Source organism: Clinocottus analis, unplaced genomic scaffold (genome assembly GCF_023055335.1).
Source record: "Clinocottus analis isolate CAN_PGR_092001 unplaced genomic scaffold, fCliAna1.0.p SCAF_6, whole genome shotgun sequence".
Taxonomy (NCBI): Eukaryota; Metazoa; Chordata; class Actinopteri; order Perciformes; family Cottidae; genus Clinocottus; species Clinocottus analis.
In genome coordinates this window covers 8124661-8146560 of record NW_027176218.1, presented here as the reverse complement: position 1 = coordinate 8146560, position 21900 = coordinate 8124661, and the positions used below count along the sequence as shown (strand labels likewise).

Genomic DNA, 21900 nt, shown 5'->3' with positions numbered 1-21900 from the left:
TGTACATACTGTATAGTATTGAGTACCTGGAATAGTCAATAGGATTATATGAGTAGAGATTGTTACTTAAGATTCTCTGTGATCCCACGGGACTGGCACCTTTAACGGGTCGGGGGGCTGCAGTGCAGTTCAGAACAAAGGGGTCGACAAAGAAACTGAATATCGGAACGCCGCAGGCAAAGTGCATAAGGACAGACACACACACAGACAGTCAGAAACAGGGGGACCATTGGCAAAGTGGTGAGACACAGAAAACTAAGACACGGCTGTATGAAGAAGAGAGAAGAGAAGAAGTGAGAAGAGTCGGAGAGAAATATAGGTCTTTAAAAAAAACAAAGAGTTTAAAGGTTTTAATAGAGCAGATGGCTAATTGTACCCGTGTTTCGCAGCCTGGCAGCAAGTCAGTCTTGTGCATAAGGACGGGAGTGGGAGGAGGGGAGGGCGGAGGGGGGGGAGCAGGAGACGGGAAGCTGGACGGTGCGATCAGGCCTTGAGAGCGTGCCACTGGGCGACGTTAGTGCGCGGCCGAGCGAGCATGTCTTTCCAGTGCTTTACCTCCGCTGGTCCACTCTTCCACGATAGGTAGATCTGAGAGAGGGCAAGAAGAGCAGGGGTAATAATGTAGACTAAATAATCTCTCGTCATTTTTTAGATACATACCAAACTTTGCTGTTTTGTTGTTGTTTTTTTTATCATTCAGACGTGTTATTTATTCAGACATGACAGCATACTTTCGTGTTTGGGCGATATGTGGGATCTGGTATGCAGGTGGAGCGGAGACACTGTTGTAAGGTAATGACATGGAGGAGGAAAAGTGGTCTCAGTTCTCTCACGGGCGGCATCACTTATGGATTTTAAAATACATTTTGCTGTTGAGGCCTTAATCAATGAAGCCTATTTCTGCCATGCTGTCGCTCCCTGGAGTCTCCGCTGGTTGCTTGGCAACTGCTAGAGCCCGGCTAGCTGTCTCCTCCTGCTTTTAGCCTTCATGCTAAGCTAAGCTCACCGTCTGCTGGCTGGAGCCTCGTGTTTAACTGCCAGACATGAAAGTGGTGTCAATCTTCTCATCTAACTCCAACTGTTAAAAGATGTATTTCTTAAAACGTCAAGCTATGCTTTAAAGTAGAGGAAATGGTTCACACCACGGCATGATTACCACAATTAGTCTGTTTTGCTAATTAATAAATGTTGTGTATTGAGCGCCGACCTGATAATCTCAAGCGAATGTTTGCACCGTGGTCACATGGCGAGCCGCTACTGCAAGTTGACCAACCTCAATGGCGACAACTTTCTGTCTGAAAGTCTCTTCACTCAGTTGCATTTTCAGACATAAGACCTTTGCCGTCACTTCCGTGGCTTAAATAACACAGAGGGTACTGGAAAGGGTTACCTTGCCGATAACATCGTTGCGGCTGAGCCTGTCCTTGTCCATGACGGTGATGATGATGGTTGTCTCCCTCAGCACATGGGCGGCCACGTCGAAGGGGAAGGACTCGTTGAAAATCGGGTTCAGACAGCGCTTCATCGTCACCGTCTTCTTCTTCTCTACGCGCTTGTCCTTGTGCATCAGCCACACCTTCACGTATGGATCTGCAACGTGGCCGCAGGAAACAGAAGTTTACATGAGAGCGAGGATGAAGATGCTCAGGGAAGGTGCATTTTAGAGTCAGGTTTGCAATTACCCTCTTACTTGTCAAAGTCAGGGAAGGCAGCAGGGAAGCAGATACCTAGTTCAAGCTCAAGGTCAACTCATCCCCTGAGCTAGGAAACATACAGATGAGGACGTATTTATGGAAATAGAGCCTGGGATTTGTACTACCAATTCTGGTGCATTATTATATTCTGTGACACCAGCAAACACCGCTCCAGCTACTGCAGGAAGTAGTTATGTTCCAAATATGCCGCGAAAAGCAAATTTTACATTGAGACTTGACGCTTTAAAGACTGAGCTGACACAGATTTGGCTGGGAAGCTACAGATCCTCATAGATACACAGAAAGAGAGGGCTCTGCTGGAGAGGGAGAGGTGCTTGATGTGATGTCAGCATGCTGCCGCAGCTATCTACAGTGCGACCCAGCTCAGGAGCTAAACGCCAACCGTCTTCTGCTGGACGAGTCAGCAAATGTTTGAACACAGAGACGGAGCTTCCAGTGCCAGGAGAAGGGCTTCAGACGGACGAACAAGGGTTAGGAAGAAAAACGGCTCAACAAACAAACCTGAGGTGCCCCCGATATCCATGGCTTTGAGATTTCGCGCTTTGATGATGTTCACAGTGATGGTGTTGACTGTGGGATTGTAGCAGAGAGACAGCAGCAGATCTCCTCGTCTCCCCTAAGAAACACACACACACACACACACATGGTGTAAGAATCCCCCAGTCTAATATCAGATTTCATCAGGGAAAATCAAACTCTAGATTACTCACTAGCTCGTTGTATCATCCTACATCACTGCTCTTACCCCTTGTGCCAAACACAGACGGTCCAGTGACCAGGCTGGCAAAGCTGAGCCCGTTGCTCACCCTGAAATTACGTCAATCAAGCTCACATGCTGAGAGCACTCAACAAATGGCGTCGCACTTTGAATAAACCTGTAACATCTGAATGAAAACACTTGATTTGTCATCGTTCGGCCTGTAAGCCATCCCTCCCTCTCTTACACTGCCATCACTGCAGGGTTTGAGCTCCTTCCAGAAGGTCTTTATCTGGCCCAGTTCCACCTTGTTGAGGGGGATTGACACCTCTCCAATGGGGTCATTCCTGCTGAAGCGGTCGTAGTCCAACACCTGAAGGTACAGAGTGCGCTCTCTCACCTTCTCGTAAGGGAAGCCTAAAACAGAGACAGTCAGTTACAGAGAGTGAAAAACATATTCTTGACAGTACAGAGAGGGCAGAGTAATCTACACCGCGCTAACAGGGAGGCATTTGGCAAAGGCCAAAGTGCATTTTAAAAACCGCAGGAACAGCCAGCTCTCTCTCTCTCTCTCTCTCTCTCTCTCTCTCTCTCTCTCTCTCTCTCTCTCTCTCTCTCTCTCTCTCTCTCTCTCTCTCTCTCTCTCTCTCTCTCTCAAATGACTTGGAGGGATCGTCACACTCTAGTTACACAGAACTATCTCATTCATGTTTCTAGAGCACTGACTATTTTCTAATTTTAGAAACTTTTACACATTATTTCAGCTATTTTACCACCCAAACACATTGGTCATAACGAAATAACTTCAAATCACAGGTATGACACTCCTGCACTCTGTAGGCTGCTACTTAAGTTCAACAGTGTCGACCATCTCATCTAACTCTCAGCAAGAAAAAGAACAAAATGTCTAACTATTGTTCTAAAAAGGATTTACAGTTATTTTCAGACTAACAACTCACCATAATTAGAAATGTGGACTTATATGAACACACATTTATATGCCAGAGTTTTCAGTGTTCAACTTTTAAAACCTAATTACTGGCATATTTAGTTATGCAAAGGAAATGTTTTCGGGATATATGTAAATCTTCATGGTCTTTGATAGATATAAATCAAAAATATGTAAAAAAAAAAAAAAATAACATTAACAATTGCAACAATTCTTTTGATATACTGTATAGTGAAACAACACAGACCCTCAAACAGGAAGGTTTCGTTCCAGTTGGGGTTGAGGTTCTTCCTCTTGACCTTGGTCTCCAGCTTGTGCTTTTTGTCGGGCAGCAGGTAGATTTTGACAAAGGGATCGGAGGTACCGGAGAAGTCCTTGGCCGGGAGCTCCTGGCCCCTGAGAAGCTTGACGGTGAGGGTTGTGTTCTGGAAGCTGTAGCCTATGCTGAACTGGATCCGGCCCAGCTTTTCACTGATGGGCCCTTCACCGTCATCATCCTCTGAACCTGGGGACAGCTGCGGGGGCCACAAATGCAGTCAAATAAATATAAACGCATGCAACGGCAGCAGCAGCAGTCACTCGCACGAATCGTTCAGTCCAAGGGCACACATTTTCACTGACACAAGCACACACGCACAGACCGTGACGGAGAGAAGCTGTGATGGGAGGAGATTTTTAGAGCTGTATTTCTATCACGGCGTACTCAAGCAGCTGCTCAAAAAGGTCTGACATTAAGAAGACTGAGAGAGTTTAATTTCCTTTCTAATGTTCTTAAGAGGCAGGAGGTGCTCAGATTGAAGATTGAGGAGCTTTAGACCACCCAGTCTCCCTCACAGCCACTCTGACTGCTTTATCGCTGCTGTGCACTAAACGGCCACTATCTGATAGAAGGCAGCGGACAGAGAGTCAGACAGAGAGCGAGAGAGAGAGACAAACAGAAAGAGTAGGAGTGAGAGAGAGCATTGAATTAGGGGCACAATGAGAACTGGAGCACAGCTCAAGGTTAGCATTCTGCACTTGAAGCTAGGCTTTACTTCTTTTCTCCCTGCGGCTCCAACTTCTGTCGCTGTCCTTTATTGTTTTCTCTCTCTGCGACAATAACAAGGATTTGAAGCATTTGAGGACTTTAAGGGAGTTCATAAAGACCACTTTTTCTCAGAGCATTACTTGAAATTGTTGATTACAATGCATTGGTAGACTACATCTCGAAGTAGAAAGACTTACTTGCTCATCTTTTGTCAATATGGGTTTTTCGAACTGACAGGCAGAGCAAGTGTGAAATATTCTAAGTCTAATTTATGAAACAGTGTGAGTCACCTTGGATGGCTTGTCTCGCTTGATTGCCGCTGATGGAACTGTCTGTGTTTTTTTTTCTCTCCTCATATTATGGCCTCTAGCTTGGAGTGTAACTCTGCAACACGAGTCCTACCTGCTCACCAAGAGATGCCTCATGTAGTACAGCCACATATTACATGCATATGTGATCACTGACCATTGCATTTCAAAACCATGGGCATCAATATGATTATTTCACTCATGGTTGAAAGATTTCCAAAGGATTTTTGAAGCTGTTTGGAGATATTTGCTTCCATGCAGCCACATGAGCATTAATGATGCCCGGCAAGGATTTTGGCGGGTATCGCCTGGCTCATTTGGATTCATCACCAAGGATGTTGGATGGGGTTGTAGGCTAGTTGCCTTGTCTTGTCAAGGTCAGTTTACTCACCATAAGGAAGCTACTCAGCCAGTGAAAACAGCTGTATAATACCGTCTGTGACTAGGAAACATTTTCAGGACTAAACCTTACATTTCGATACATGAATAAGTCGGCAAAATTAAAAAATGTTTGCACTGTCAAACAAATTGCAAGAAAAGCCCAAAACTAACAATGAATTGATCGTACGATTGTCTATGTAGCTTAAGCCTAGTGTAACTCTGTGCCATAGATCACCATTGTCTAAAAAAATGTGAAATACCACATTGTTGCACTGGTTGACATATACGCTCCCAATATAATACATAGCATACACAGACAGAGTAAAACAAAACATGTTCTTATTTACTTTTGATGGGATGTATTGGCATTTAAATAATACATAATAACCTACTCATCAGCATAGGTGGTGTGGATGCGTGTGGTGGGATCGCAGTTCTTACCATCACCATGTCTCCGGTGAGCGAGTTGGCCAGGTCAGTTACGGAGGAGCCCCCATCAGGGGGTTGGCCCTTGGGACTGTTAGCTGGCTTGTTGCCCCTGTAAGCAGAAACACAGGTTGACCCGGAGGGGAAACGGCGAGGACATGTGCTGAGAAGCTAACTCGTCTCCAGAAAGAGAGAATGTCTGAGCACACAGGGAGTCCAACCTCCACCTGTTTGGCGCTTGAAGGCCGCCTCTCTGAAACGACCAATTGAGTCCAAGTTTTCTTTGGATAGATGTCACTTCAAAGTGGATTGTGTTTTCTCTAGCTATCATGAGTGTAGCCAAATAAAATCTGCCAAAGATTCCACAGATTAACGGCGGGCGCTAGAACTGAGGGCATTTGATGCGGTGAGTTGTGTTTGATGAAACTTGGAATCTGAGATGACTATACATATGTCCAGTGTGGCAAACATCCATATCTCTAACAAGAAAGTTACCTCCACCAAGTAAGCAAACACATTTTCAGACAAAACAGAACCACTCAATTTTTAATTGGTAGAAACCAATCCATTATCTCAAAATCCCCAAAGTTCATGAATAATCTTATTTACTCTACAGACATTAACGGGACACACATGTATAATGACATGTATAGCAACATGACGTCACTATAAATACAATAGACAGACATGTATAGCAACATGTAGAGGACCAGACATTTAACAGGACAGATGTGGAACAGTTTTGTAAAGTGTGCGTGTGTGTGTTAAAATCTCTTAGTTATTAAGAATATGCATCAATCAACAGAAAATATAAATGAAAGCACAAACGAGAGAACGGAGATCTCCCATGGCACAGCTGGTACTTAGGTACAAATGTTAATAGATGTTTAGTTCCCTCGCAGGAGGATTGTTGAAAACATAACGTTAAAGTGGGACAAACATTCTGGGAGAAAAACCTCTATGTTCATACATCATGAAAACAAGAACAATCACAAAGTGCAAAGAAAAAAATTGTCAAAAGAAGAAAAATGAAAAGAGAATACATATTATGAGATCAAAGAAAGAATGAAAAAAAAGATAGTAGAAGAGAGAGCTAAATGTGAAAGTCCTGGCCCATGTAATGTGACACATTGGACACACAGCACTCCATAGATGACTGGTCAAGGCACATGGAGAGGCTGCACACTGAAACACTGTTGGGCAATAAACAAACAGTAGATACAGAAGAAAAACCAAGAACAGACACACAGAGAAAGAGAAAAGAAATGAGCAGATTCAGAGAGGATGCGGAAATTTGCAGACACACACACTGAACAGAAATCATAAAGACTGGAGATAAGATAAAAGGTTCAACAAGGAAAGTAAGAAATAGAAAAGCAAGCTGAAAATTGTCTATCTGTATTAGAAGAGATAGAAAGTATTAATAGCATGAACAGTGAGGTTACAAAAACCAAAACCAAAGAGAGTGAGATTGTTACAAACACCAGCACATTAGAGAGAAAAATAGAGCTGCAAGAAAAGATAGGGAATGAAGGAAGGAAGGAAAGCCTGGAAACACAAGAGAGGCTTAGTTTGGTCAGTCTGATAAGTATCAAAGAATAAGAGACAAAAATAAAGAGCTATGCACATACAATATCTCTAACAGGAGACAAAGGGACGGACATGATAAAGGGAGAAAAAGAGCACACAGAAGAAAAGAAAAAGACAATAAATACAATTGATCACCAGGAGAAGGAGAGCAAGAACTATCGCTCCACGAGGAGAGCGCAAAATAAACGATAGATGAAATATAGTATGAAAGAGAAATAAGGCGTAGATATACCATTCAAAAATATAATATCATTGAAAACATAAAAAGGGACAAATAGTAAGAACATAGGAAATGCACATTTAGAGTGTCACAAAAGAGGGCGTTGGTAGAAATAACTACAAATGATAGAAGTTTACTTTACATCTAACCTGATTTTCAACCTTTAAGCAACACTCTAAAATTGTGGACTGGGGGACACAAGGGCCAAAGCACAAGCTGGCATTGGCTACATGTGCATATACAATATATGCAAGTAGTTGTCACTCAGAGAGTGAGGGCAATGCCTTGGACTGGCAGGAAACAAGGAGCCCACAGAAAGTCTGTCTGTCTGGCCAGCAATCTCTGTCGAGCGTTTCACTGAGAGAATGTACTTTTTTCTTGGGCGTTGTAAACTGCAAATTTGGATGAGAATTGATGTTGAATGCAATAATGTGTACATTTTTGCTGAAGACAAGGACAGAACCGGGGGGAGGGGAGGTGGGGGGATATTCTGACAAATAGACAGACAGAAAAAGCAAGCAAACAAGACGAGCAGACAATCACTTCAACCAGCAAAGGAACCAGAGCGAGACGGTGGGGAGGGGGGAGGAGGGATGTTAACCACTTCGAGAAGGGAAGAGAATATTCATCAATTGGTGTTAGTCGTTTTAGTTGCCAAGGGAGCTAATTGCATTTTACGGGAGACTGTTTATCTTTGCACAAACTCTAAACTGCAGGCAATGAGTTTGAGGGGCGAGGAAAAGGCTGGGTAGAAAACACTAAACCGAGATCTGAGGATCCGCTCAAAAGAGCTCTAAAGCATGGAGAGAGACTTCGGGTTTGAAGTAAAGCAAGGCACCTCCCTCCTCCTCCACCTCCCAGCTATCGATGGGGGAGTGAACGTCTTCAATTATTCATTCTCCTTCATGCTTCATTCAGGGGTTCAGTGCATGTTGAGGTAAGAGCGAGAGCATCCGGGGGAATGGCCTTTCTACCAGCCCAGCTCTGCAGCACCTGAGGTGGACCTCCTCTCCACATGCCTCCAGGCTGTTTAAACAAAGCGGCTGGAGCTGCGGATTTGTTGCAAGAAATAATATACATCCTCCAGATCCAACAGTATATCATGAATTGAACATGACGATTGGTTTCAGTTTATTGAATTTCTTTTATTAAAAAAAAAAAAGCACTATTAATTGTGGCAGATGGTAATACTACAACTGCTACATTTTGGTGCCAATGCTTTTTCTGTCCCACCCCTTGGGGGTTGATATGGGAATTTAACGATTTAGAGCCTGCAGTTGTCTCCAGTATCCAGCGGGAGGCAGACTGGACTCGACTTTAGATCAGATTCTCCCACAGAAATTGGGCTGTTGGCATAGCAACAACTCTAGAAACAGAGACCATACATTTGAGGGTTTGGGGTGTGCGTGACAAGAGGTTGTTGGGAGTGGACGCAGGGGAAGGGTGTGTTTAGAGGGGTGCAGCAAACAGGCAAACACACTGAGAACAAACAGGATAAGGTATAGGATATATGACAGGTACGGGTGAGAACCTGGCAGACACACACATGGACATACACATGGAGGCAGGCGGGGCCACTTAGGGTTTCACCGTCCTGTGATACTATCCTGTTTTGTTACCTGACCGAGGGCCAACAGCTCGAAGAGAGGGGGAGGGGGGGCAAAGACTCCACTTCTCGGCTGGAGAGAGACGCGAGAAAGAAAGCCCAACCCAGCCCTCTTTTTTTTTTCCCACCCTTCTGCAAACATATGTCACAGTCAAACAAACACGCCCGCCTGAGACCATGAAGTGATGTATTTTCAAAGCCTATGCTCAATTTCATAGTCGCCCACGAGATCTTTCATTCTTCAGAGGCCACAGCACACTTTCCAGGATCATACATAGTCAAAGCCACAGCAGTGAAGCGGGGCGCTGCTTACATAACTCATCATCCACATGAAACACATGTACATTCACACTGGAGTCATTCATTCCTGCTACTTCACTTCTCAGGCTACGATCAAAGATTCTCCTGCGACATATAAATATGGATCGGTTCACTGTTACCTAATTACGTCCAGCATGTTGGAACTGGAAATTAGTCTAAAATAGCATCGTTTACTGAAATCCCATTTCGGGGAGAAGCAACATGGGAGGTGCTAAATGCTTGCCTTCTGTGTCTTTGCTTCTTCAAATGGAAATTTTTAAACCGCAAGACAATTCAGCAGCTGCCAAACGTTGATTTGTTAAAGCACTGTTTTATGTCTATTTTCATTTTATTAGAGGCCGTATTTTAGATGTGCTCCTCTTAACTTTAGGGGCTGGCAATTGCCCTTTTGACTGAAACATTTATGCATGATTACTTTTGAATCCAAAGACAAGACAAGGGTCTACTCTGTCTATAAAAGTTGTGCCCCGCTTCCCTTTATGGCCTCTGAACACTCTCTGCAATTTAGCATTCATGATGTCTCCGAACTTAATTAAAACAACCAACCTCTCATTCTGGGGAATTTCAGCAACATGAAATCATCAAAACGTTTTTTTTTAAAGTCTCAAGAGTCTACCAAATGTTTCGCATCCTGATTAGATTCAAAGATTGCCTCTGAGGTGGAGGCTGCTGCAGATGTGCCACCTGTTCTGAGGCAGGACACAAACGTCCTCGGTTAATGCTCCAAATAGCCATTCATCCATCTATCTGATCTGTATGTATGAGATGAGCATGTGTACCAGCGTGTACCTGCTGGCGAGAGTGCCTTCAGCCCCGCATAACGCATGGATGTGCAGAGTACAAGAAAACACTCTCTCGCAGAGAAGATGGATTTACGCCCTGGAAATATTCCCTCGTCCTCCGCTGACATATGGATGGATGGATGATGGATATGTGACTGCACTAACCTCCACCCCCCCCCCGACCCTCCACACTCCTCTCTTAGTGACTCCTTTTCTTCAGCCTTAGTGCTATCTACTTTCTCCCGCCTTTAGCACGTAACTGAATGCATCCCAACACTCCCTCCGTGTTGTTTGGATAAGCATGGTGACCACAGGGAGCCAAAGCCTCAGGGATAGTCTTAAGCAGAGCCCTGAAGACTTGGCTGATTAGCCAGGCCTGTACAGTCCCTGTCACAGGAGGAGCAGACTAGCAGAGCATAGCATAATCAATTTCTATGTTTACGTACAAACAGATTATGTTATCTAGACGCATTGCAACAGCAAAGCCTGAAATTACTACCTTAAAATGTTACCCTGCACATGCATGTGACCTCAGAATGACCTACCATTACTTTGACGTCCTGCACACATCCTCCACCACAATAAAGACTAAACTCCTCCTCGTCAGACTAATGCAGTTAGAGCACGAACAAACAATCATGGTGTTACATCAACAAGCATTTGTTTTAAATTAAGTTAAAGGTCATAACCCCCAATACGCTACGCTTGTCTTTGCTTTTCATGTCACGTTAAAGAATCTACTAAAATCATGAATTATAAAGCATTATTATAGGGCCCACTTGGCAATTAACAGCCACTAAAAGTGCATCCCTGAGTGCATCATGTCTTTGAGGCAGAGAAGATCCATCTATATTTATCCATATCTGCAAAATCTATTCTGAAACAAGAAAAAAAAACCTCCAATGGCTTACACAAAATTATGTAACATGAATGGATGAATAATTGAAGACCAGAGGCAAGTGGATTGAATGTTAATGTGGCATGAGGATGTATCCCGCCTCTCCTGTCCTAGACCTCCATCCTCATTGGGCCTTTCGCCCGCTGCTGAGAAAGAGATCTAGATTCAAAGCTCTCAGGAATTGTGGCTTCTCTTTATAGCAACACTGGAGGAGAGGCTACAGCGTACATCAGGTTCGCTGAATCGCAGCAGAATTGTTTGAGTGAAGACCAATGAGGCATCACCGAGCCACTTGAACCCCCTTATTAAGCTTTCTAAGATCCACAACCTATAGATGCCTCGGATATAAACATCCCAGCATGTGAGGCCACAGAATCTAAGCAACACACAATCGTTGTAATTCAGCCGACGTCCTCTGCCATTTCCTCATGCAACCGTTACTCCCTCTCTCGCCTCTCAAACTGTGTTACCTTGGTTATAAAGTCTCGGCCACCGTGATGAAGTTCAAGCGGTCAGTCAGCTCCTGCATCACTTAATAAACAAATGGCTATGCAGAACACTTTCATCCAGCGATCGCACACAAGGTCAGTGACGAAATAATGAACACGCACTACAACACCTTCACATTTGGGTTCACCTCTTTGGCTCACTTTTGACGATGGCTGAGCAACAATGAAGGGTAAACAAAAGGCCTCTCTATGGTTATTTGCTATATGATGTTTCTATCAACAAGATCATTTGGCTGATTGTCGTGCAAAGCCAGGAGTATTCTTGTTTGTGTTTGTCAAACTACAAATCAAGTTAAAGTGCATCGGTATTGTTAAGTATTGAATCATTTAGCAGAATTATCTCTTATGACATTATTACATTGTGAATATTGATGCATCGCTGTGTTAGCAGCATTTTACTGTTGCGTACAGTTGTAGCTATTAAATGTATAGCTAGTTTTAACTTCTTTATTTACTCTTATTATTGTTATCAACCTACGGGTCAGGTCCCAATCGGCCACACAATAACACTAGTTTAATCTTTAACTAAGCATTATGTTGTATAAATTAATCCATGTGTTCTAATCTGAATATGTACATCAACTATTACCTAAAGCTGTTAAATAGTTATTTCCTCCACTGGTTGTTGGGCATCGCATATCAGTGGAGCAGAGCAGCTCTTTCATATTCATCAGCAGTGGAGAGATTTCCCTTTTATGTTGCATTGATGATGCTCACGTTTGAGAGTCCCATAAACTATTCACATTAATGTCAGAGGTTTTATGGTTGAGTGAAATAATTTGCCAGTCACATGTCCAGATGATTTTCATTTAGTTGAATGAAGTGATGCAGGTACTGCGATGAGTGATGGGCACACGAAGGACATGTTTGATGTAAATGCACAGACTCGATGATATGGCCTCACGAGGGTTGTGGAGAGCGAGAGACGAATGAATGTGCAGTTTTGTCCCCGGCTTGAGAGCACCGTTTAGAACGAGCAATATGTCACGAGCGTGATTGATTAAATCACGGTCAGACATCAGTGAAGTCAGCACTAACACCACAGGGGATGATACACTCCCAGCAAGCTTACACCTTGCATTTCTAATATACTGTAGGCTTATAACATTTATTCCAGCCTCTAAATTTAGAATCCAATTAAAGTGTGGCTAGATCATTTAACATACATTTGAATTTGTAATCAATCATGAAACAACCAAAAAACAATGAGTGGCTCAAGAGGAATTATTTTACAGCTCACGAGAGGCCTACATAGGAGTTTGATGAAGGGCCGAGGCATTTCATGCTTTCATTATATTCATATCTTCTAGTTCTCTATTGTTCCCAGACTGTGAGCTACCAGTCATTCTGTTTGGACTGAAAGAAATTAAATGAACCTCAGGTTAATCTAGAAAACACCACAAAGCAGTCCATCACCGCTCCACCGTGGTGAATCCTGCTGGCCACGGGCTGGACCGAACGTCCCGCGGTTGCTGCTGGCTGTTTTGTCTATTGCTGGATTTCACAACCAGGTTTCCGGGTGAACACAAAAGCTGGGAAAGCCAGACGTAATGTGCACAGCAAATTAAACAGAAAATTGTACTCCTCTGTGTGGCTTTCACACTAATCCTGAACAATGGAAATGTTTCCGAGGTTCACAAAAGCCACATTGTCACTGTAAGAATATTTTCATGCTTGCTTGTAACTCCATGCAGCGCTGTGTTGACAGGGAAAAGGCCACAGGACGCTTCAGGGCAAAAGACTAAAATGAAGCAGACAAACCAAGAGGCCAATATCTCTCACTGGTTGTCGCTGTAGTGGAGCATAAAAGGCTAACTTTTTTTAATAAATAAAAGGTGCTTATTAAGTCTGGGAAGACAATTGCTGTCATGCTAAAGACGCAGGAGACCCGACAGCTGTCTCCAGTTGTACGGCCCACATGTGCAGCTTCATATTGCAGCTGTGCAGTCTAGATAGGAAAAACAGTTACCATCTGTATTGTAATAGAGCCCTAGTTTAAAATCATGTGTCAAATTGATGAAACACTTGTGAATGAGGAATAATTGGTGTGACGAGTAAATCTGAATTTGTTCAACCTCCCCTGTCATTTTGTTTTAAGGTGTGTGTCATATTATGTATCTCCAAATTGTCTCCAATTTGTCACAGAATCAAAGTGAGGTTAAAACGACCTAATTGGACTGCTGAGGAAATCGAGTGTTTCGCATCTGCGGGCTGGACCCAACGCGGGATTTCACTCTGACACTATGGCGTTACGCGCTGGTGCTAATAATCTAAACCACCATCCCTGGCCGAAAAGAGAACAACACAACAATAGACACAACACAACACAGTGGTGTTTCAGCTGTTTGATTCATATGACACAGCCACTCGACTCATTTGTTAGTCTTAAATTGTTCCACAAAAATTGGACCAATTCCTAAACAGAATGCTAAACTAATTATTTTGGGAGATAGGGAGATGCTAGTGAGAGTGGTGCATCCTTAAAGATGAGTGGAAATATTTTTGGCTTTGAGTGTGTAAGGTAGCTGGCAAGGAAACGGTTTATTTTTAGCAGCATGTTTATGTAAGTGACTAACATGTTGTGGAATAATGAGGAGGCTCTCCGGGCCCTCGGTGGAGCTACAGAGATGTGGCTCTCAGAGCAGCAGAGGGTGATTGAAGGAAGCTAATGAGCAGGAGGGGAAAAAAGCAAAAACAGGAGTAGAAAGGATTAAAAAAAAAGCATGAAAATACATCGGAAATACAACAGTCACCAATGGGAGGTCTCTGTAAGGCAGGAGTGGAAAGACAAACGAACAGAGATGAAATGGTGGAGGAGAATGTCATTGCGATGGGGGAGATAATTATCACGGTCAGGAAAGAAAGACCACTGGCAAGAAAAACGTTGCTTTTATGTGACGCAAAATTTTTATTCCTAAAAGCAGAAAAAAGGACCAGTGAGGCTCTGACTGCCTTGATTTATGGACTCATTGCTGCTTTTCAGCTAACATCCAAATATCTTTTCTCATCTCAGCATTTCAAGCATTTTTCCTTATTTGGTTTCATAGTCAGCTCCCATATTTATTTCTGTAACAGAGTTGAGCTCATGGGGCTATTTTCTGCAGGTCTGTGGCACAATGCACTTAAGTGCAATGACTCACCGAAAACACTACAAAACTAAACTACTCTACCCTACCGAGATTCTGAACTCATCTCTTCTTTTTCTTTGATATCATATCCTTCACATACTTTCATTTGCATCCCATCATTCTCTCACACTCAGCAAGCACTCTCATACATTATCTGGTACCTCTTCTCAGGAGGCGGCTCCTGATTGGACGGTGGTGGTGCCTGCGCTGTTTCCTGCAGGTCAGGGATATTGGCAAAGTCATCTTGCTCGGCCACACCAATGGCCAGAGCCAGGACCACCAGCTTCCCCTCGCTGGCTCCCCCACAAAATAAATACGATAAAGAGATAGAAACAGAAAGAACGAGAGGCCAGAAAAGAGAACAGATGCAAAGGATAGGGAAATCGGACATAAAGGAGGTGTGGTGCAGGGGGAGAGAAGAAAAGAGAGGTCATGTTTTAAGTGCAAGTAAAGACAAAAAGCACAGAGGCGGCGGAACATTAGGAGACCTTATGACATTAAACGGGAAGCAGTTACAGACAACAAGGGTCATAAAGTGAAAAAATACAACACCCCGGCAGTAAGCACTTTGTCCAGGGAAGGATATTTAAAAGAAACCTTCGACAGAAAGGCCAAATTAATAATAACGTAATGATTTTAATGAAGTGGTGCGACAACAGGTGCAGGCTGTGTTCACATCGTACAGACAACAAATAAATTAAGGGAGCTGTTGGTGATTAGTTAATGATTGTTAATGGATGTGATATTCAGCAGCTTGCACATCGGCTTCCACACATGCAAACGGTATGTACGGGCCTGTATGTGTGCGCACACACACACACACACACACACACACACACACACACACACACACACTCACAGTAATTCATTTAGTTATGTAGCCTGCCTTCTGCTTTCCCTCCAGACTCACCTTTCCCATCGAACATGCCTGTCGTCTTTCTCCAGAGTTGAGATTTAATTGAGCCTCATTAAGGAGATCTGGACTAATTGTTTCTATTTGAGTGACACAGTATCTTGAGGTGCTTGGTGTATGTCACCATTTTCTGGGTCACCGCTCTCTCACTCGCCGTGTTGCTCTCTTCTCATTTCATCTTCTCTATTATGCCACGCTTGCTCTCCAAATCCCCTTTCCCCCTCATCGCTATCCTCGGCTCTTAATTCTCCGCCTCCTTCCCCACTTCCTGTCACCCACACCCACGGTTCTATAGCTTAAGCCTTTGACTGCGTTACAATACCTCCGTTAAGAAAATACAGCGCTGCCAAGCCGTGGAAAGATATCACCATAAACTTCACAATTTTATCTTTGTTACATGCTGTCAAAAGCTTTTCTTGCAGCGCCATGAAGCCTTGTTTAATCATTTCCCTGTTGTACGTCAGCAGCAGTGGTTCCCAGCCTTTCATGTCGGACACCCACAATAAACCCACAACCACTTTCAGCTTAACTTAAGTACCCCTTCACCGACACCACACTTCATAAATGTTTCCATTTAAAGTGATTGTATATATATTATGTATCTCAAAGGTGTATCCATTACTTTTAGCTAACAATCTGAACTTTTAGTCATCGCTTTCCTTTTCTTTTTTTACCTTTTATTTGTATCTTTTAGCTAACAATTTCAATTGTTTATCCTAACTATACCTTTTCTATTCATGTCCTTTAGCTATTTCAACTGTTTTTCCAACACTTTTAGCAAACTGTAACCTTTTATAATATACTCATAGCTAACAATCAGACCTTTTATCCATTATTATTTCTAACAATAATCTTTATCCATTACTTTTAGCCAACTATTTCATCCATTTATCCAGTCAAAATATTTAAACATTTTATTCATTACTTTTAGCTTATAACTTTTACTGATATTCATTTCTTAACTGTTTCACTTGCTTACTAGTTTTCACACATGGACAAATATTGAGTCAGTGTTACAGCTAACTCAATATCTGAAGTGTTTTTACCATATTAATTCCCTAACTAAACTATTCAATAATATAACCACATATACTCTGGAAAACGCAGGGTCAAAATAGTGATAAATAGTTTGATCAGTGGTCTCTATAAAGCCTGATCAGATGACACGTTGTTGGTTAATGGTTATTGGATCTCTTTTCTCTGTCAAGTATGAACATTTACACTGAAGAATATTGGTAAAACACTTAAATTAATGCACCGAACATTAAGGAAGCGAGAGAGGGAGTGGACATTAATGACACCGGATAAGTTATTGATTTTAAGCCAAAAAGCTGGGAGACCATTCACCCAAGAAATCCATTTGGTCAAATAGCTCCAAAGGCTAGAGGTCTGTGTTAACAGCATCAACACATTCATCGCGCAATGATTCACCCAGATAGGGAATCTGGCCAAGATTGAAATGAACTGGCTTGAACAGTGGGTCATGTCTATGACTCGACCACTCAGGAATCTATCATACGAGGTGTCGCTGTTGCGAAGAAGGAAATACATCACAAAATATGACATCACTCTCACATTTACAATCATGAGTTGACTAGCTTAGTTGACTATTATGGGCGATATTGTCATTGAACTTGGTTGTGCTGCATTTGCTACATCGTTAATGCTCAGCTTGCCGAGCATTACCAACGGCCCACAGCTCAGCTGTGTCATATTCAAATGCCCTGAGAAGCTTTTACACAAATACAATTTTTAAAAACTAATGGTGAGAAGCTGCTGTAAAATAGATTCAGTGCAGAGACATGAAACACATGTTTCATCCTGACCGTGTCCTTTGTCATACCTGCATCACCCCCTCTCTCCCTCCTCTGCTGCCCTCCCCCCATTTCTGGCCTGAAGTAACAATATGTTGGAGAAGTAATGGCGCTGGTGACATAAGATCAATGCTTCAGGGTTAACACAAATCTACACACAGCTGCTTGAATCTTGTTCTTTTACCGATGCACAGTGACACGTGGATGCACACATGCTGACACCCATGTCAGCAGGCTAACTGCACAACCACCATTAGCATCACTACTAGAAAAAGAGGGGCCATTTTAGTTGCAAATACTCATGAAATATGGATTAGGCCTACTAGTGTCCCCTAAGCAGGATATTTAACAGGCATTTCAAAACACGGCTCAGAAACAACACCATGTAATGGAGTCGAGTTGCATGAATAGAAAATGTGACTTTTTATGACATCATCTCATGAATATTATGAACTAGATCCACCAGCTTTGTCCTGCAAAAACCATTGCAGCAGACAGGCTGAATGCCATCCAAACAGATGTTACTGTTTAGCAGAGCGAACAGAGTAACCATTGAACCATTTTTCACAGAATGGGTTTGAAAAAGCTCACAATGTCACAACTTCTTTGCCATTTTTTTATGATTATGATTGTATTTCCTTATAAAATTAGTAAAAATGCTGCTTATTTTTTTTTTAACATATTTCTCAATAAGAAGCTTTGTGATTCATTTTAACTAATCACTGATACACGTTATATGGACAAAACTATCATTCACAAGTTATTAATGAATTAAACAATCTAAACAAAACAATTTGAAAGGATCATAAATCATATCACGTTACCATGTACTCCCCCTCTAAGATTAAAATCTAATAACCATAATGTATCATTGTTATTATCTCTCTATGACGTCTTGATTAGATGTCATGTTGATCTATCTCTTACACAACCATAGGGCCTGGAGGTAAAAGACAACAGCTTATTTACATTTATAATCACTTTTTCATATAAGTCATCATCTGCGATGAACTTCATCATCCTACATTAACAAACAAGATGGACTAAATTGCCTTTTGTAGCCATATATAATATATTTTATACGTTTTATGTTACAGTGAAAGCAATGACAAATGTCCAAACACACAATCTTGTGTAGCCGTGAACCACAAAAATACACACCTACAATACACATTTATGCATGTATGCCCACAATCACGCGGTACATATTTTTGAAAGACAGAAGTAATATCCTTCCCTGGATATCAAATGCAAACTGAAAATATAGAACCGAAAGAAGAGGCACAGAACAGAAAGGTAAAGGCAGGTTAGTTATTACTTAAACAAAGATACATTATAAATAATATTAATAATAATTTAATAATAAAACATTAAACATTGCAGAGCATTTCCTTGAACAAATGCTTAAAAAAAAACTCTGCTTAGCATAATATAGCATATACTGAAAGACACAGATAAAGACAGAGGCCCGAAGCAAATAACATCACAAAGACTCCACAGAGATATAAAGGAAGAGTTGAGGAAACTCACAGGAAGGACTTGACGTCCAGGCCACGACTTCGCATCTGGTCCATCGTGTAATCCCAGCTGCCAGGATTGGCGCGAGAGCGCCCTGCTGCTCCACCGCCCCTATTGCGGGCGGCCCCTGCTCCTGAGGGGCTGCCCCGTACACCCCTGGGACCGCCTCGTGTACCTGCACCCCCACCCTCACCACTGCCGCCACCTCCCTCTCCTCTCCCAGCACCCCCGCCTCCCCCAGGCTGTCCAGGTGCAGTGTGTAATTGTCCCAAACTTTGGGATGTGGTGGGGGGTTGGCCGAGACCAGGGCCTGGCTGCTGGATGAGAGGCTGCTGGAGACTCTGCTGGCGCAGCAGCGTCCGAGGCCGGGTAGGGATGTGCTCCAAAGTGGACGTGTACGATAAGACTGGATCCCCAAAGCTGGGAGGGCAGAGGAGCAAGGAGGAAAGAGAGCGCGAAGAAGGCCACGGTCGGCATAGGATAGGATGATGAGGAGGTAGGATGGCGTTAGAGGGCACGGAAGAGGAAGAAGGAGAAGTAGATGTAGGAGAGGAGCCGTGGCAACAGGAGGTGAGTTGGTCAGGAGTGGTGAGTTCAGGAGATGAGACGTAGAAGAGAGGGAACAAATCATCATTGATGAGACAAGGTGGCACAGGGCAGTAGGGAGACACAGCGGACGAAGTCAGGTTGACGCCGGGATAGACACGGGAAAGTTCGTCCAAACAGGAAGTTGATGATTGAGAGGGGGAGGAGGAGGCAGGAAGAAGAGTGATATTTGATGACAAAGTGAAGAAGGAGACAGAGGGAGGAGCGTTAGGAGGAGGAGACAGGAGGAGGAGGAGAGAGAAAGAGAGCAACGTGAGGCAGCAGCAGTAACAGCAGTAGCAGAAATAGCAGTAGAAGGTGCAGCCTGAGTGGTCGCTGTGAGCCGTGTACTGCTCGTAGCGCTGCGCCGGGCAGCAGCCTGCAGACGGGGAGCTCGCCCTGTGCGTCTGCGTCAGATGTGTGTACACCTTGCGGGTCTGTGCGGTCTGAGCGTGCTGTTTGCGTGAGGGTGTGTTTCGCGTGGGCAGTGGTCGGATGTGCACTGTCCGCACGGGCGTGGCCCGATTCTGTGCTAGGTGACTGCGTCGAGGCGTGTGTGTCGTAGGTTTGCAGGTCCCAGGCCTTCTTGATGAGGGTGTTTTGGTCTGATGAGAGATCCCCATGTCCTCTACTCGTCAGTCAACTTTTTCCATCTCTGATAGCCTCTCTTCCTGACTCTAAGTCTTTTTCGTCTTTTAAATATATGCTGCACCTCTAGAGACATCCCAACAGCCAACCAAGTTGTACAGTATGACTCCCTCCCTCTGTCAGCCTCTCATTTTCCACTCCTCCCCTTCAATAATGCTGATAATTAGCTCATGCCTTTCTTACTAATGTTATTACTGACAAAGTCTTATTGTGCTGAAAGATCATTCCTGTGTTTTATGGGCTCTACAGTATCTTGTTTAATCCTTTTTATTTTTTTTCTCTCATCACCAAATATATCTTCCTCTCTCTCAGATCACTGTGTAACCCAGACTACCAGAATTAGGTCACGAGAGAGCTATTCACGTCAGTTAGGTGCCGTTTACTCCGCTCTGCATTACTTCACCTGACATAATTCTGCATGAGGCTTTTAGTGTCCATCATATCTGACTATCACAATAAAGGATAAAAAGGGTAATGGAGGGTTTTGCAGAAATAAAACAGAGTGTGGGCCAAATAGAAGAAGAACAAAAGGAGTTACTTTACACAGCGACAGAAATATGGGGAGTACGATGGGAACGATAAGAGCAGAGGATGACGATGGAGGAGACAGAAAATGGGGTGCGAGACACAAACACAAGAGACACAGACACTTATAGCAGCCTGGAAATAGAATCCAATTATAGACAGGGGGCAAAAAGAAAGATGAGAAGAGGAGAGAAGGAGGGAATGAGGAGTGAGGTAGCGTGAATGTGTTGTGGAGGAAGCAACACAGGCACGAGGTGCCAAAGGAAGGTGCAAAAAAAGTCATGGAGAACTGAAAACTCACTGCCTCATTTACAACACACTGAATATAGACACTGACTTTTGTCATACGTCATGGCTGTGGGAGACATGCAGTCAGCTGCCAACACCAGTTCACGCTCAAGCCTCAACCCTTAATAAAAGGTGGGTTAGGAAGGTATGAGGCATTATCTCAGTTGGTGTGTGAAAATTAGATTATTCCTGTATCACATTTTTGAAAGTACACTTGCAGGCAGTGCAGTTCCACATAAATAAATCATATCCTCCTGCAGATTCATACACTGGGCTATATTGTGCAGCTGGGCCAACCGTGTCAGCTGAAGGTTTGAGTCAGTGGGATACAACTATTGTTATCATCTGGCGATGACGAGAGTTCACATTTCCTGTGTGCTCACACTTTGATCTGGGCCAGCACGCTCACTGTGACACCTGAGCTGCACTTTCCTCCCCGCTGAAACTCTCCTTGTGTCTACTCAGAACGGATTCAGTCATCTGGCCGTAGCTGCTGCTGCTGCTGCGGTAAAAACTAAGAATAACATTTGCATAGTAAAAATGTGTCAATTCTGCTGCACAGTGAAAAGTTAGCTTTTTTTCTCCACCCGGTTCTGAACTCACTCGCTGGGTCTCAATCCTCCGGACTGCATGTGGCCCTGGACGGTCTGCCACCTCCCGGCCTTCACTCCCTCTGTCACCATGCTCTTCACGCTGTCATTGCGATAAGGACCCCCCCCATCATCCCCATGCCCAGTTGCTGCCCCCTTCTGACCCCCTGACACTGCCCCACTAAGAGAGAGAGACAGGGTGCCGAGGTCCCACAGCAGACAGAAGGTACAGGGGAGGGAGAATAACAACAGGCAGAGGAGAAAAAGACCAAAGAGCGTGAGAAAGACAGACAAAAACACACATACATACACAGGAAAATATATTGAGTAACCACATGGCTAAGGAGGTGAGACAGATCAGTAGAGTGTGTGACGGGGCAGGTCTAGCTTTCCAGGCCAAGTAAGAGGCAGGAGGAGAAAAAAAGTCTGTGTGGAGTCCAGTGTGGAGGAAGAGGGGGATGG

General features: G+C 43.6%; 1 protein-coding gene across 4 annotated transcripts in view; it reads right to left on the bottom strand.

The window, feature by feature from the left end:
• syt7a (synaptotagmin VIIa) overlaps positions 1–21900 on the bottom strand; it is a 60138-nt gene continuing 38238 nt past the window's right edge. The window contains exons 1-9 of one of the 4 annotated variants that reach the window (XM_068602256.1): positions 21452–21544; positions 18815–19222; positions 14719–14850; positions 5519–5615; positions 3609–3876; positions 2660–2829; positions 2217–2331; positions 1391–1590; positions 1–588 (exon numbers count right to left, since the gene is read on the bottom strand). In XM_068602256.1, the coding sequence (XP_068458357.1) occupies positions 484–588; positions 1391–1590; positions 2217–2331; positions 2660–2829; positions 3609–3876; positions 5519–5615; positions 14719–14850; positions 18815–19222; positions 21452–21531 (1575 nt within the window). In that variant the 5' untranslated portion in view covers positions 21532–21544 and the 3' untranslated portion in view covers positions 1–483. Of the gene's footprint in view, positions 589–1390; positions 1591–2216; positions 2332–2659; positions 2830–3608; positions 3877–5518; positions 5616–14718; positions 14851–18814; positions 21545–21900 lie in introns of those variants that run through there. The other 3 variants (XM_068602255.1, XM_068602259.1, XM_068602258.1) reach the window with 3 other exon arrangements.